General features: G+C 51.2%; 1 protein-coding gene across 2 annotated transcripts in view; it reads left to right on the plus strand.

The window, feature by feature from the left end:
• GNAO1 (G protein subunit alpha o1) overlaps positions 1 to 16,877 on the plus strand; it is a 146,635-nt gene that overhangs the window by 123,456 nt on the left and 6,302 nt on the right. The window contains exons 7-8 of one of the 2 annotated variants that reach the window (XM_056361044.1): positions 5,221 to 5,374; positions 9,311 to 16,045. The exons of the other annotated variant lie outside the window; for it this stretch is intronic. Coding sequence (XP_056217019.1) covers positions 5,221 to 5,374; positions 9,311 to 9,498 — 342 coding nt within the window. The 3' untranslated portion in view covers positions 9,499 to 16,045. Of the gene's footprint in view, positions 1 to 5,220; positions 5,375 to 9,310; positions 16,046 to 16,877 lie in introns of those variants that run through there. 2 annotated transcript variants of the gene reach the window in all.

A 16,877-nucleotide genomic window follows, 5' to 3' on the forward strand; every position in this document is an offset into this window, starting at 1 on the left:
CAAAGGAGACTGAGCAAAGAGCTTGTTAAATAAGGCTGGGTGAAATGCCCCCTGACCTGTCCCTGTCCTTAAAATTAAAGCACAGCTCTACACTTTTAAAGTTCTTTTGTGGTTTATTGTGCTCTTTATTTTAAAAGATCGAGCACCCATCCTCCTGCAGCAGCTAAAAAAGGGCTATGGTGTGCAAAGCCATCACTCCCTAAGACCAGGTATATTTTATAAGGGATGTATTTTCTCTCCAATGCCCTGCCACAAAAAGCAGCACAGCAGGAATTGAGGAAAGCAAGTGCTTCTTTATGTCCAGATCAGAAAGACATAAATAAAATAAAAAAAACTTTCTGCATCTGTGATTTCTGCCCCAAACACCTTCTTACACCCCTGCTGGCAGATTTAAGCTGCTTCCCTGCGTGCCCAGCTCCCGGGGGAGAGCGGCGAGCCTGCAGGGCGATTCAAGCAGTGCCTTCATCAGTGCCATTGCTGCAGCCACAGCGCCCAGCTGGAGCTTATGAGGCAAAATTACACCTTCTGCCCAGCCCACCCGATGCACAAGGTGCTGTCTTCAAGGTATCACACCTGCCTCTGCCTTTGCCGAGCCCCTCACAAGGCACCGCACAGCACTCTGCTGTCTTCATACACAGATGGGAACAGCCTGCTTTAACTGACTGAACAACTCCATGGATTATGTCTTTGCATAACAAGGCTATTTTGTCTCATTTGTGATTTATCTTTGTGTTTCATAAGCTGAGGTTACAGGAGGAAAAGCCTCAGATCTGTAATCTGGGAGAAGAGAGGGACAGCAGTCATATTAATCCATAAAACTGGAGGTGATTAACAAAGGTAGATTTGCGTTGTTCCATCTAAATGGAATTCCTAAGGGAATTTTAAAAAAGACAGCAATGGCATGGGACCTGTCACAGGAACTGAGACTATCCTCATTGGTTTTTTCCTGACAATTTCAAAGGAGTCATAGCAAGAGGGAGATGTTCACGCTGCACATTGCTGCCTCTGAAGCTAAGGTATTTAGGTCATTCATATCTAGCCAAGACCTGCAAGTATTGTTCATGCCCCCATTGCTGAGCATGGGATGGGCTGAAGGCACTGTGCTGGTGACCCTTGGTGTGCATTAGCATTGGCCTGTTGGTCTGTGTTTCACTGCCTGACCTGGTTAGTGTGCTCTCTCTGCTGTCATTGGGCAAGGAAAATTGAATTGCAGCACTCAGAAAGTGCCTTAGGAGTGACAAAGCTGGTGAAAGGGGCTTGGGCATCTTAGGAAAGATAAGCAGGAGGGGGAATATGGAGTTCCTGTGCTTAGGACAACCGCCAGTGTCTTTATAGCTTGCATGACAGTCAGCACAATCACCATGGAAAACAAAAAAGATGGAATGAACTGTGTGGTGCAGCAATAACCAGGTCTCCTCCCATACCCTGGGGTAAGAGAGATGGGTTTATGAGTGTGTTTCTGCCTGGGCAGAGTCTTGACCGCAGCATCCTTTCTCCCTCCCGGTCAGTAGAAAGCTGTTTGCCCTTCACATCAGTGATGGGAACAGGCTGTGCGATGGCATCTGAGCTTGGCGATAAGTAATTCTCACTCTTGTCTTACTCAGGAAAATTTAACTGGACTTTTAATTTGTACGGACAAGTGGTTATTCCTCTGTAGCCTGGCGGGTGGGGCTGCTTTCCTGGTTGGGGCATGAGGTATTTGCGGGCATAAGGATTTAAAATACTGATTTTGAAATAGGAAGTGACGTTAAGAAGCCAATGTTTCAAAAGCCTTTCCCTTAACAATAGACTCAACATAGGAAAAAGCAGCACAATGGGTCCAAAAGCAGGTGAAAGTAATTTCTATCACTCCAGATAAAAGTATGAGAGCTGTAATGTTTAGTGCCTCCTAGCAGAGCAGGCACGTCTGCCCCATCACAGCAGCACGGGTGCTCCTGGGAGGAGCCCTTGGGGAAGCTTTAAGGGACTAAAAGGGTCTTTCACTGTGGATTTACTGGTAGGAAGGGGATTATCTGGGGGCTTTAACTTCTCACTCCTTTAGCAGCAGCCTGTGCTTTTACGTGCGGTACCCAGAGACTGCCTCGCGTCTCAGCTCTGCCTGAGCTGTTGGAGGTCTCCTACAAACATCTGTTGAATGAAGGACAGTTGGGAAGGGGAAGGAAAGGGAGGCAGTGAAGCGTTCCCAATGTTAGCCAGCACCAGGACAGCTTGTGTCCATGGGTGGGCTCCCGGGACCCCTCCTGAGATGCAACAGCATTTCCCGTGTGGCACCCAGGCACGGCAACAGGAGCATCCATACCTGCTCACCGGGATGTTGCTCTGCACCTTTGCCAGGCACAAAAAGTGGTTCCTTGCTTTTGAATAATGTCAGCTTCTCTTCGGCGGTGGGGAAGGAAAAGGTGGATTTTAAGACCAGAACCTTTCCCAGGTAAATAAGGACGAGCAGGCAGAGCACTGGTTGTGTTTGCTCCGCTAACTGGCAGAGCCAGGGGGAAAATCAGCCTGCGGAGGTCAGAAAGCCAGGTCAGGCAGCCTTAGGGAGCTTTGAAACATTTTTTCTGGAATCTGAAAGGAATAGAGGATTTTTATTGTGACTCTTATTTTCTACAGGGATGCATTGGTTTGTGCTGTGTGTATGTTCTGTTTACGACTGAACGTCAGGAGTCACTATTTCTTGGGAAAACACTCATTTCATAACAGGTATTAACACACATTAACCAAACCATAGAGGAGCAGCAGAAGGATTTCTGTAGGATCCTTACGTAGTCTTGCTCCTGTAGGAAGGCCAGCCTCACCTAACTGCGAAGCCCAGCTCAGGGGAAGTCCTCAGCTGCTATTTCTTAACCAAAACTGGTCCCAGCCGTGGTGCTCCCGGTGCCAGCAGGTGCAGCCGCAGAGCGCTGCTCGCCGCCGGGCTGCACAGCGGGGCACGGGGCCGCAGGGCGCAGCGGGGTAAGTACGGGGACCTCCAGGCTGAGGGCTGCTACAGCTGAGCTCTTGGTTTAACCCACGAGCAGCGGTGGTGTGGTTCTCGATGCTTTTATTTTAAACCAGCAAGGATGATAAAAATGTCATTAAAAATGTTCTGTGAGGGATCCTCCTTCAAAAACGGTTAATTATATTTGCTTTCTGTTCCCCTGACCACCCTCCACTTTCTTCTCTCCTCCCAAAGGCTTTGAGTAGCCCAGGATCTCCTGTACAAAACCTTTGTGGGTTTCTACATGGTTACAATTTTGACACCACGAGTAGCAAAGAGGAGCATTGCTCCGGGGCTCCCACACCAGCCAGTACAAAATGGGGTAGCAAAAAGCAGCACACAGACATGGGATGATCCAGATAAGCAACGTCTTGCAACCGAGAGTTAATAAGTAACTGCGTTTGTACGTTTGTACGTGATGGCATCTTCCCCATGCATCGGTACAGTGCACGGTGGGGAGATGCTCGGTCGTTTCAAGTCTGGTAGCAAAGTGCGTGGTGTACGGTACAGAAAATCGCGTGCGTCCTGTTCCACTCTGGGTTGGATCGAACGTTTCCTTCATCCACGGAGCCACTTTTATCTAAATAAAACATTCAGCAGCAGCCAAAGTGTATCAATGAAAAGGAGAGCGTTAATCGATAAAGTGCTGGGCTCAATTATGCTGCTAGCATGGGCATGAATGGAGCAGGAGAGGGGTGAAAGCCCACGGCTGTCTCACATACCACTCGAATTTCCCAGTCTGGGGAGGGGGAACACGTTGTGCTCACCCGAAAAAAACCTCCAGCGGTGAGACCGCGCAGCCCTGTTCTCTCTAGCATCTCTCTGGTGGTTGCTGTAACCGCTCTCGTATGTGCACTAGCGGGTTTGGGGAGTGCTGTCCCAAGGAGATCCCACTGGGAAAAGCCGAGGAGCCGGTCTGGTCTGTACCATGCTTTGCCTTTGATAACCCCCTGACTCTTGGGTGTGCTTCGTCCTCACCGTGCCTGCTCTCTCCACTGCCCGGCTCCCGGCTGAGAGATGGCCACGCGACCGGCGTCGGCCTCGCGCGCCAAACGTCGTCAGCCTCGGCACCTTCACAGCTTTTCCTCGGCCGTCTGACCTTATCTAGCCAAACAAAGGCCAAAAAATGAGCATTTGAGAGACCAACCAAATTTGGCAGGTATGAAGCTTCTCTTGAACCGAGAAAAAAAAAAATCCAAAAGAAAAAGCGAGTTGAGAGTTGAAAGCAGCAGGGAACATGACACTTGGTTGACTTTGCCGTGAGCTCTTTCCACCACCATAAAACCATGTGGCGGACTCTGCAACTCTAACTGGTCTGTTATTTCATTCCTCTTATCTCTCTCCTTTTCTGTGTCGGTTTTTTGCATGACCTATAACCAAAAAGCTGACTTCTTGCTGTGTGTGCATTTGAACGTATGGCTCTTCTGCTGGCAAGTAACTAATCTTCTTCTAGAGGCATGAGCTAACATCAGTGGTAGCTGCCTGACTTCTAGTCTGGTTGTTCTTAGATGCCCTTTGTTAACGTTTTTCCTTTTTATACTATTTCCTCTTCCTTTTTCACTTTTTTTCCGCTCTGTCAGACATCTTCTGTTGAGCCATCTTCCAAGAGAACTCAAAATAAATTAAAAAAAAAAAATAAAAAAAAAATGAAAACCTACCAACAGACAACACTAAACAGAATAACAAAACCAGGCAAAGGTCACGGCAAGGTCATTTCCAAAATTATGTCACCTTGAGGTCTGCTTCCAACTCTAGATTAATTCAAGGATCTACCAGTCCTTGGTTAATGTATCCAACCAGTTGTGTTCCACACGCACTTGAGAAGTGAAAAAAAAAAAAAAAAGAAAATTTTTAAAAAATTAATTAAAACATTTTAGAAAATCTGCATGAGCTACACCGACACATAAATCTGATCAAAGGGCAAAAATAACTCCCCATCCATGCATGATGCATGATGATTTCTATGAGCTGGGATCCTGTAAATTATATGCTATGCAAAATCAAATCAGCTCTGTGTAGTTAAATGCCCTTAAGTTACTAACTGTATGTCCAATGTGATAGGGATTGCATCTGTGTATGTATATGTTCAGCTGTGTGTATACATACATTTATTATGTATATCGTAGCTTTTCTTTTCTCGTTTTTGTTTTCCTCCTTAATTTAGTTGTTTTAGATTTCCCTACATGTTGAACGTCCCGGGGTCGCGGCCTTTGGCCTGATGTGATCTCTCCTTTCTATTGCAGAACCGCATGCACGAATCACTGAAGCTTTTTGACAGCATCTGCAACAACAAGTGGTTCACAGATACGTCTATCATCCTCTTTCTAAACAAGAAGGACATATTCGAGGAGAAAATTAAGAAATCTCCGCTGACTATCTGCTTTCCTGAGTACACAGGTAATGAGAAAGCTGGCCGTGCAGGCGCGCGCAGCAAAGGCATCACGGGGCGCCTCCAGCCAGGCTGGTGCCACCCTGTATCACGGGCAACAAGGCTGAAGATGAGTAGCTAGAGCTCCAGCAAGTTTTATTTCCATAAATGCCATAGGATCACCCCCACCATGTTTGGCGGTCCACCTAAAGCATGAGGGTGCCTCAGACCCCGGGTCTTTGCTGGCAAAAGGCCACCACCGCTAGGCAGGGTGCTGGATCCTGCCCCACGGGTGCTCTCGATGCTGAGCCAAGAGCTGCTGGTGTGGGGCTGTGGCATGGCCCTGAGCCCCTGCCCTGGCTCCCTGCCCGGGAGCACGAACCCTCTTCCAGGTCTCTCAGGTGCAGTGAGCTGAACCATTGCAAGCGGGTAACTGGTCTCTGGCAGACCAGCACATGGGGTCTGTTGCACTGTCTGCTGGGGTCCAGCTTTGCCATTTCATAGCCCATCACTTTCCCAGCTGTAGATCCTGGCTGACCCCCACAAGCGTCTCTCCACGGTGCCTGGCCAAGCCCCCCCTGCCAGGTGCCTGGGGGCTGCCGGATCGGCCCTCCAGCATGCAGGCAGCAGGTCTCACGCCTTGGCTGCTTCAGCTCAAGCTGTAAATTTTTATCACGTTAGTTTAGAAGGTCCCCAGTTTCGCTCTCAGGCTCGCAGACGTCAAGTGTCTGGACATGGAAACACCTCCCGTTAAAGGCAGATAGGAAACAAGGGACGGGATTTTCTCGTGCACCAGCCGCCCACAGCTCCTAACCCACAGTGCAGAGAGAGGAGAGTTGCAGCAAGCCGTGCCCCGAGCGTGGCTGGGGAGAAGGAGGAGATACCCAGGGATCAGAGCGGGGCTCTGCAACGGGGCAGCATGCAAGAAGCCCTCGGTTCTGCTGGCTGCCTGGTGTCCGACCTGCTCCTGATGACAATACATCACCCATGCAAAGGCTGCAGCTGCACCCTGCCGCTTCCCGCTGCATCTCGCCAGCTTCCACAAACCCTCATTACCATTCCGAGACAGCATAAAAATAAACTTTTATCGTCATGAATTATTTAAGCTCACCGGAGACATCCAGATGAATCAAGCCGACAGACAGAGAAGCAGATCGCTTTGTCAGGAAACCAGGAGTTGTGTTCTTTGTTGTGAACCGGGAGTACCAAGGGTGTCACATTTCTGGGCAGGCCAACAAATCATTAACCAGAGCTTCCTATCTCTGAGCACTTGATTTTTCCCTGTGAATAGGCAAAAGCCATCCATCATCACTGCTTTGGGCTGAATGGTCTATGGCCATGGAGCTGAACAACTCCGTCTGAATTCAGAAGAACATCTGCAGGCTTCCTCTCCGGGGAAGGTTTGGATGTTTGTCACTTCCAACACATTTCAGCCATCTACTCATCTGCTTGGTCTAGACAGAACCAATGTATTCCTGACACGTTTGTCTAAAAAAGATCTAATAATGGAAATTTCACAGTCTTTACGGTTGAAAGCTCACAATAATGCCAACCCCAAATTTTTTTGGTTGCAAATTAGATTGCTGCTTGCCTTGCTGTCTTTGGATGGTTTGTAAAGCAGCTCTTCACCATCCTCTTTATAGCAGCATTTCTATATACCAGAAGGCCTTTATCATGGCCTCTTCCTTTTCCCCTTTCCTCCAGGAAGCAAACCTGCACCTTTCACTCCTTTCCGATCGCATTTTGTGGACCTGGTTTTGCGGATCTTCCCAGAAGTCTCCCAGTAACCCCACTCTGAAATAATACTCTTTACACGTCCCTTGACGGCAGAGGGACTAGAACAAGAAGGAACATCAGTTTAGATAAACTTTTCCTCCCGAAGCTATCCCAGCCCGAGAGACGTTCATGGGAGAAGGAGACTGTCCACACACCTAGCTAAGCTCCCAGCTGACTACACAGAGGAAATCAAATATAAGCTCGTTTCTGAAGCACTTCACCCCAGGTGAACCAAACCAGTCCTCCCCAAATCTCAGAGCACCCCAAAGATTCTCTGAATTCCTTCCAGGTGCTCTCCTGGAAGCTGGGAGTTCTCGCAGTGCCAGGGACACCCCCCGACCTCTGGTCTCTCTCATGCCCTCAGAGAGGGCTGGAAGCCTGAAGGCTGAAAGTCCTTCTGCTGATCCAACAGGGATCTTAATTGGAGCTGGAGAACATCTCGCCCCCGGGCTCCAGCGGTGCCGGGAGGAGCTGGAAGTTACCTCATGCCAACATTAAGCCCGAACTTTAGGCACAAGCTTAAACTTGCTCGCCCCGGCTTTGCTGACCGCAGCTCAGAGGACAAAGCCCTCGTGGCCTTGTGAAGAAGCAGCATTATTAGAAACTTGCCCTGGAGTTAAAAAGAATTATTTGATGAAAGCCTATAAATCAAACAAGCGGAGTTCCAACATCACAAGTAGGTTCCACAAAACGCTTTTAATAAAATGAAGTTTCTGGTGTCCATTAGTCCTGCTGACAGAATTATTAGAAGACTGCATCCGCAAATTTGCTTGCTGTATGCTGGAGCACTCTTTCCATCCCCTTAATTCACTCATGCTTTTAACTAATCCACAGCACCGAGCCAAGCGGCAGCAGAATCCAGGGTGTGTTTTAAACCAAGCTGGCATGAGCAATTCCCTGCTCTCCCAGAAGGAACCCAGCATCTAAACCCTCATGTCTTCGAACCACCAGCTCCCCTTTCATTAAATACCCTCCTGGTTACGCACAGCATGTGCAACTCTTCCCAAATTCCTCACACAGGTCTTCAGGCCAGACCCTGCTCCCAGAAAACATTTTGCTTCTCTTACTCCAAGCATGTTCTCAGGTCTCGTGGCCTTCCTGAGCTTGTGCCTCCAGCTAGCCGTGCACCTACATGGAGGTGCAAGTCATTGCCCAGCCCAGCTGCCTTTAACCACAGCAAATCCCAAGCCCACGTAAGCTTCTGCCTGGCAGATAACGCTTCCCACCAGCAAAGCCTCATGGAGGGAGAGGGACCCAAGAGCATCAGCAGCGGCACAGCTGCGGAACCTGCCGGGGCACGGGGGCACGGGCGCTCCCGGCCATCCAGGGGAATGGAGTTAACCGGAGCTAAGCAGGGGCCGGAGCGGAGACGTGTGTGTGGGCAACGACAAGGCTGGCCAGATGAGGCAGGATCTGCTCTTTTGCATGACTGCTCTTACGCTTTTTTAACACAAAACCTGATGGCTAATAAGGTTTGGCACAGACATCTCTATACATCAAAAGAAGAAACTCCTCATGGTGTGATTTTAGACACAGCTCTAGCGCAGGGTACTGTGATCCTAATTCCTTTTAAAAAGAGGGACGCTCTGTGTTAGCTTTTTTGTGGGGTTTTGTGGGTTTTTTTGAGAAAACCCCACTTTGCCCTGTGACAGAGGCTGGATCTTTCCATGCCCCTTTCTGTTAGCGGTTCAGGGAAAGGAAGGCACAGTTACCACTACTGCCCTCGATTCACGGACATTTTAGTTGTTCTCCATCAAAAGCTGAAACTTTAATAGAAAGAATCAAAAAAAGGGGAAAAGCTAAGCCTTTTCACCAGGTCAAGCACTTTACCGCATTCCTGGCAGGTTTCTTCTCTTTTTTGTCACCAGGATGTGGAATTTCTTCTGCTTTTCCCATCATAGCCTGTTCAACACTCAGCTCCCTCTTCCATTTCATCTCTATAGACTATAAACAGCAACGCAGAATAAAAATACAGCTAAGCTGACAGTCTGAGAGCATCTCCTCCCTTGCAGCAGCCCTGGCTGGTAACGGTGCCCGCCCCCAAGGTGGAGACCGGGCAGCTGGGATGCAGCAGCCCCCTACAAGCTCCCCATGTCCCTACAGCGGGGCACTTGCAGGCACCCTACAGATTTAGGGTTACGGGATTGCTTTAACCTGCTCTTTTTCCTTTCGTCTCTGCTTTCTTCTAGGCCCAAATTCTTTTACGGAGGCGGTGGCTTACATCCAGGCTCAGTACGAGAGCAAGAACAAGTCCCCCAACAAGGAGATCTACACGCACATCACCTGCGCCACCGACACCAACAACATCCAGTTCGTCTTCGACGCCGTCACGGATGTCATCATTGCCAACAACCTGCGGGGATGCGGACTCTACTAAAGCACTCTCCTCCCCTCCTCTCCGCGTGCCCGCCGGGAGCATCCTCCGGTCCGGCGGACAGGTCCTCTCTCTTTCTGGTTTTTTCCTCCTCAGAAGACACTGAGGAAGAAATACGTAAATCCCTCCTCCCATCCCAGAAAACTCTGCAGCAAGTTCTGCTTTCCCCAGCCCCATTTTATTTTATTTTGGTTTATTTTTGGTTCATTCCCTTGCTGCCTTGTTCTGCTCCCCCAGTCCAATTCACAGTGCTGTAGAGGGAGCTGATGCGTTTCCCACAAAGTGCATTTCAACTGCCAAAAGACAAAAATACTTAAGTTTTAAAAAAGAAAAATCAAAGCCTTAAAATACTGGTCAGCAACAGTGTAGTTTGGAACCAAAATTTTTTTTTTCTTGAAATTAAGGAATATTTTTAATTCTCCTGGTTATTTATCTTTTTTTTATAACACTATTCCTTTGGGAAGTGCTAGGTACAACATGATCATTTTGAGGGTACCTTACGGCTTCAGTTCCTACCCCAAAGCCAGAGGGGTCAGTGTTGAACGCAGCCGCTGCAGTTTGGATGTGTATATTCTCCTTTTTTCCAGACAGCTATTTGAACAAGTAAAACAGCCATATCGAGTTCTGCTGGTGTCTGCGTAAGAGGGACACAGTAACAAAACCTACTAAGCCTTGTCTAAAAGCAGTTGTTACTGGTAACAGTTTTACCTCAAGTTTTTTCGAAATTAACGTTAAAATACGTCTAGTGGTTTCAGTAACCCGTTTGCTGGATGCTGTGGAGCTGCTGGGCTGAGCGGGGCGGTGGCAGCGGAGCTTGGTGGCATCCCGATGGTGATCCCACCTGGATGCCAGCCTGGGTACCCGGTGACCTTTCCCAAAGCACCTCCCAGCCCATGATTTCAGCACAACTGATGCTCCTGCAAACACGCAGCACCTTTTTCCAAACGTCAGCCCTGAAATGCTGGGGTGCACCAAAACTATTTAGCCCTGGCTTCTCGTCGGCAGAGTTTGACCTTCAAGTCCCTGAAATGCGGGGAGGTGCTTTGGGGAAGCTCACCGTGCCTGGGTCACAGCGAGGCGTGCAGGAGCCTCGTGGCTCTTTATCACACCTCAGGCACCCAAACGCCCCCGAGAAGGCCAGCCTCGCACTCTGAGCCTCCTTGGCCAAGCAGAAGCCACTAGCCCGCCTGTGTCAGCTCCTGCCTGAGCATTCAAGGGAGGCAGCTCCTGCTTTGGTGTCTCCAGTCAGGGCATCTCTTTACCAGTACCTAGAGTGAGAGGGATGGTTTATACTGGCCATGCAGTGGTAAGGGAGAGCTCAGGGAGCTGGTTTGAGCCAAGTGATGGAGTAGGAAAGAAAAGCGCAGGGAAGGGAAGGGAGGAAGGAAGGGCAGAGGGAGAGGTGTGCGGAGGGCAAGGGTAGCGCCCAGCACAGCAAGGTGTGGGGGCGCAGAGGGGAGGACAGATGGGGCTGGGGCTGGGCTATGTGTGACCATCTGCCTGCCGTCCCCAAGAGCTCCCTGTGCCGTGGGGGCGAAGGCAGAGGGCAGCGTGAGAGGTGGGCTGTCACCCCTGGGAGCATGGAGGGACCCTTAGAAGTCCACCCCAGAATCTCATTTCGTGTCTGGGTGGGACAGCCGCCTCCGAGGTCCCACTTGGGACCTACCTGCACCTGGGAGCAGGTGGGCAACGCTGATCTCTGCCTCTTCCCTGCCTCTCTTGGAAGTCCGTGATCCTGGAAAACATGAGTCTTTCCAGGCCAGCCACAAGTTCAGCTGTCCTCTCTTGGGAGCCCGAGCTGGGGGTGCCTTTCAGGTCTCGGGAGGCCTGAGTTTTCTCCAGTGCCATGCCCAAGAGGGATGGTATGTCTTTTCCTGCTGTGCCATCTAGGAGAGAGGGTGTGGGAGCAGCCCAAAGCAGCACAGCCCAAAGGCAAGGGGCCAGGTGAGCGTCAGCGCGTGGCAGGCAGGGGAGGGAGCAGGTGGAGAGGACCAGCAGGGGCGGTTTGGGAGAGAAGTTGCAAATGGGAGATGAGGCAGGTTGAGGCAGCAGGAAGGCTGGAAAGAGAAAGGCACCTGGGAACTGGAGGAGAGTCCCTGTCAGAGGTCGTGCTCTGCCAGGACAGTGCTCGTGGGACATCGGTGACAAACCCCCAGCCAGGGATGCGAGCGGGAGCACCCCGGGGCAAACAGGAGGCATGCAGAGGAAAATAAGGTGGCTCTCACCCACCTAACCAGCTCACAGCCCAGCACGGTCAGCAGCTGTGTCAGTAACCCCCTAAACAGCATTAAATGATAAAACTATCTAGCATTGTGCAGTGAGGACCCACTGCTGCTCTGCTGGATGCTAACAGCAATAACACCAGGTCTCTGCCTCCCCCGCTCTGGCACCAGTGAGTACCCACCTTTCTCTTCACCATCTCCACCTTAAAATACCTCCGGCAGCATCAGCTCCCACGGAGAGCTGGCTGGCCAGCAAAGCCAGGAGCCCCTCTGCTCCTCACGCCACATCCCACCCACACGTCTTGTTTTCCCAGGTCCCAGCCCCCCTCCCAGCTCCATGTAATGCCGCTGTACAGCCATAAACCAAAGGAACGCTGAGCACAAGGCCTGCACACGTCATTGTATTTGGTTTAGCTTAGGATTTTCAGAGCCAGTGGGAAGGTTTTCCGAAGAAAGGGTTCCCGATGGGAAGCACCTGCCCAGTTCTCTCGTTCCTTGGAAGGGACCAGCCTGTGGCCAGGAAGCCACAGAGGAAGGGCAGGGAATTAGCTGGAGGGATGCAGAGGGATGGGGATGCTCCTGGAGATTGTCCGGCATGGGTGGCCGAGCCCCACCGGTACCACCTGCCACCCACATATGCTTCGAGCGTTAAAAGGAGGGCTGAGCAGCTGAATGCTGGTTACGTTTGGTACATAAAGCCTACGTAAGTGCTGCACCCAGCGTGCAGCGCTGTGGTGCGGTGATGGCTTGCGCTGGCAGCCAGGCAGGTCTTGCATTAAGCTCTGTCAGAAGAGTCGGATCGGCAGCACTAAATTCTGCAGATTTTCTGTTCCCACCCCTTGCTGTGGGTGACATCTGAGCCGAGCGAGGAAGCAGCAGGAGCTGCTCCCAGCGAAGGCAGCACCCAGCCAAGGCTTCAGGAGTTCCCACCATAACGCGCACAGGAATATTTTGGGAAAGGCCATGTAAATGGCTCCACCCCGAGCTCTGCTGGACACAGCCAGGTCCCCGGCGCTTGGTGCGCTTGTGCGGGGCTGGATTCAGGCAGCCCATGCCCGGCCGTGCCGGCTGGGAGGTCCAGACCCCACTGCCCCAAGCCCCTCCGCAGCTCCGGCTGGTTCCCCAGCACGTTGGCGATAACGGCTGGTGCTCCACAGGGAGAAAAGGGAGAAAAAGAGGAGGAAATGTTGACACGCAGAGCCTTTTCTTTCATTTTCTTTGGCATATTGTATGTCTAAAGCTTCATTTCAGCTGCTGCTGCTGACATTCCCTCCCTCACATGAGTGTCATGAGGATTCACAGACAAAGGCTGGAAACAGCATTTGGGAGATGAAATGCTTCCAGTGTTAAACACTACTATTTCTCTCGCTTGATGGCCGCATATAGATTTTTGTCTCCAGAATGCCTGCCAAAGCATTACTCACTGCTGCCTTTCTGCATCCTGCTAAGCCTTTTCTGACAGATGTGCCTTCTGCAGGCAATCTTTTGCCCAGTGCTTTTTCTAAACACCAGCAATCCTTGCAGCAGTTGCCTAGACAGAAGACCTTGAAATACATTGCCTGCTTTCAAAAGCCCTTTTCTTAATAGCCCCTCGTGTTTTACCATTGCGATGCTCCAAATCCAGACCCTCGGAGGCACTGAGTTGCCTTTAATTTGCAGTCTCCGCGTAGCAGGGATGTTGCAGCTGGTACCCGCTGCATGAGAAACCATACCAGGGCACGGGGGACACATTTTAAATGCACAGAACTGAAACAGCTATGTAATTGAAAACGTATAGACCCCGCTGCCCTTCAAAGCTAAGGTGGGAATTTGCGAAAGATGCCCTTTTTGGGATGCAGGAGGTTTTTAATGACTCAGGTCACTTTTCCAGCAACAGCATCCGAGGGTTGTTGTGTTGAAAGCAGCATTAGCAACTCTGGATTAGCTTCAGACAGCCAAAAGAAGGAAGGAGGGAAGCCCCATTGCTTGCTTCAGCAGCAGCAAGAAGGTCAGGTCTGTGGATCTGTGAGACCAAAAAAAAAAAAAAAAAAAATGCAACTAGCTCCTTTCTTTAAACACCAGTTTCAATTAAATGGAGAAACCTGTGGAAGGAAAGCCTGGAGATGAGCCCGTGGGTGAGGCTGCAGGGCTGAGCTGCAGAGCACCGTGCTCCTTGGGAGGATGCGGTAGCTGGGCTTGTTAGGAGAACCAGCAATAAGCATGCGCCAGGAGAGCACACACTGAAATACAGCCACATACTTCAAAGGCTGGTTTTTCTTTAGCAAATGGAATTTACATTTTTCCTCCAGGCCGGAGGAGCGCGGCCAAGCGGCAGGGCAGCGGGACCCTCGCCGAGGCCATCTGGCCCCTCCGTCTGCCAGCAGTGGCCGGTCCCTGCTGCCCCTGCCCTCCCACAGGGCCCAGCCCGGTCCCGCGAGGGGTCGGTGGGCTTCCCACAACCCCCCTCCCACAACTACTTCCAACTAAATCTCTCTCGGGAGTTTTGTATGAGAATTGGCTTCTTGCCCTCGGCCAGCTTTCCTGGCTGGCTGGCCAGCCTGTCCCTCCATGGAAGGGAGAGCATCCCGAGGAGGCGGCTGCCGTGCCTCCTCGGTAGATGTGCTTTTCTTCTACAGGACACTAAAAGTATCAATGAAAGCAGCCTGTACTGCAATGTGCGTTAAAATCCATCCTGTGGGTTTAATCTGTCGTGGCACAAGCCCAGCGCTCGCCTGCAAGGGAAGAGAATTTTATTCTGAAGCCAGGAATGCAATCTCTGAGAGGTCGGGTTGGGGGGGCCAGAGATGTCCTTCTGCCAAAACACCCCCCTATGCCGAGTTGCTGCTGTGCATGGCACGGGGCAGCCCCTCACCCTGCCCCTCGCCGTGCTGCGGGGGTAGCTGAGGGCGGCAGGCGGCACCCACAGGGATGGGTGCAGCTGGTGCTGTAAAAGGGACCAGCCCTGCACTGTTAGCCTGTGCAACGTGTCCGAGGATTCTGTGGCCAAAAAAATCCGGAGCCAGGAAGAGCTGTTGAGGTCCTGGGAGCAAGGCTGACCGTTGGTCAAGTCGGTTAGAGTAGCTTAGGACTAGTGCGTTTGTGTCTTTGTCATGGGCCAGGTTTGTCTTCAGGCTCACAACCAAAAACTCCCCGACCATTTCCAAGGAGACTAAAACACTCCTGAAGGATCTGATGCCAGAAGCATCAAGGCCAGTAGAGATGGTGCTACGGACCATCATCCTGACCCACTCAAACCCATCACACACGCGCATCCCCAACACACTCACAAGAAAGCAGAGCTGTGGTCCGGGTGGCACAGAGCGCAGACCGCGGGCTTGCCTCTGCCTCCCCGGAGGCAAGAGCAGACAGAAACACTCCCAAAGCACCCCGAGACTTGAGTGTACGTTAGCATTTCTGAGCTCCTGCACGACATGAGATAATTGATGCTGACAGATATAGGTACGTGACCTATATAAGACGTTACGCTGAGAACATGGCTATGGAAAGGGACTTCTCACAGGACCACTCACGTCTGAAGCGGCAACCCGGAGATCTGGGTTTGTGCTGCAAAAGCCAGCTAGCGAACATGAGCCAGAGCGACCCTGAAATGCTCACGTGTTAATAAGAGGAGGACCACCAAAGCCCCCCAGCTGGCACCCTGTAGGCAGGGGGAGAGGGGAGGGAGCTGCACTGAGACAGGGCAAAACCACCTCCAGCCCCCAGAGAGGGCAGCTCAGCCCCCCACCGGGAGGGGGGACCTGGGGAGGAGGTGGAGGGCTGGGAGCCGGCCCGACGCCTGCTGCCCCGGCCCCTCGACCACCCAGTCTCTTGGAAATTGATGTCGAGTCCAAATCTCAACAGTCCTGTAGCACAGGCAAGTGGCTCGGGGTCTAAACCCCCTGCCCCAGGCAGGGAGAGATGACAGGGGCAACACCACCGGTGGTGCTGGGCAAGCAAATAGGGACATGTAAAGACCAGCCCCGTTAAACAGCCCAGCCCCCAATTTAACACCCTCAGCCCTGCTGCCCCCCCCCTCCCTTCCCCCCCCCCCCCCCCCCCCTTCAGCTCGACAAGGGAACAGTGACCGTCACCCTGCCTCCGGGCTCCCCGCCCCCCACCACATTTCTTCCTGAAGGATCGCCAGAGGCTGCCACGATTTTCCTTGTGCTGGTTTCCCGCTGAATCATTTCTCCTGCATGTTTGATGGCCCAAACTGTATTAACTGTAATTTTGTACGAAGAGTGACTGTCCCTTGGTTTAATAGAGCATTAGCTATTGTAATAATTTATTGGCTGTCAGTAATGTATTTATTAGTTACAAAATGTTAATAAAGTGCCAGCTCTTTTCTAGTGTGAGAGGGTTTTATTGTGTCTCCCTTGAGCGCGTCCAGCTTCTTGAGCCCGTTCCTTGCCCTATATCTGCTCCGGACATGCACGTGTACAACACGCGCCTGCGATGTCAGTTGCCTGCCACAGCCTCACACACCTGAAAATAAGGAATTCCCAAAGGATATAACCTAAAGGTATTTAATTTTATGTAAGTATCTGGTGGGAATTTTTTTTCTCCTTGTTTTTAAGTAGAACAACTTCACCACGGTTTCCATATGTTCCTTGCCTTCTTGAAATTGCTTTTCCCTTCCTGAAGTGCCATGCCCCCATGTATCTATGCGGGCCATCCATGCTTTTTCTCCAGCACTGCCAGACCCTACGTTGACATCCGTCTGTCTGCATCCGACCACTTCTTCAGCGCCCGTCAGTGGGGCAGAGCATCCCTGCCACCCCCCCCCAGCACCTCAGCTGCCAGTCTTCTACAAGTAGCTTCTTTCATGTTTAAACCAAAGATCTTCCATTATTTGGGGCATGAAATAGAAGCAAAAGGCTTGAATAAACCAAGAGAAGATTTTCCATGAGCCTCAGCAAAGGCCCATTAACCATTCTTCCTATCGACTTCACCTATTTCCAGTGATGCGACTTCAGCCAGACCCATCCTCAGACACGCATCCTCACACCTCTCAACCCACGGATCAGGCAGAATTACAGACCAGCCCTGAGAAGAACTAACAGCTGAGAGGGAAATGATTTCTCTTCTTATATTTGTACTAGGGATTTTTAAAATTTTCCTCCAGGATGCCATCCTGCCTGGATCTTCTCCGTGGGTGCCCAGGGGCCCAGAAGTCACCAG

Source organism: Falco biarmicus, chromosome 15, assembly GCF_023638135.1.
Source record: "Falco biarmicus isolate bFalBia1 chromosome 15, bFalBia1.pri, whole genome shotgun sequence".
Taxonomy (NCBI): Eukaryota; Metazoa; Chordata; class Aves; order Falconiformes; family Falconidae; genus Falco; species Falco biarmicus.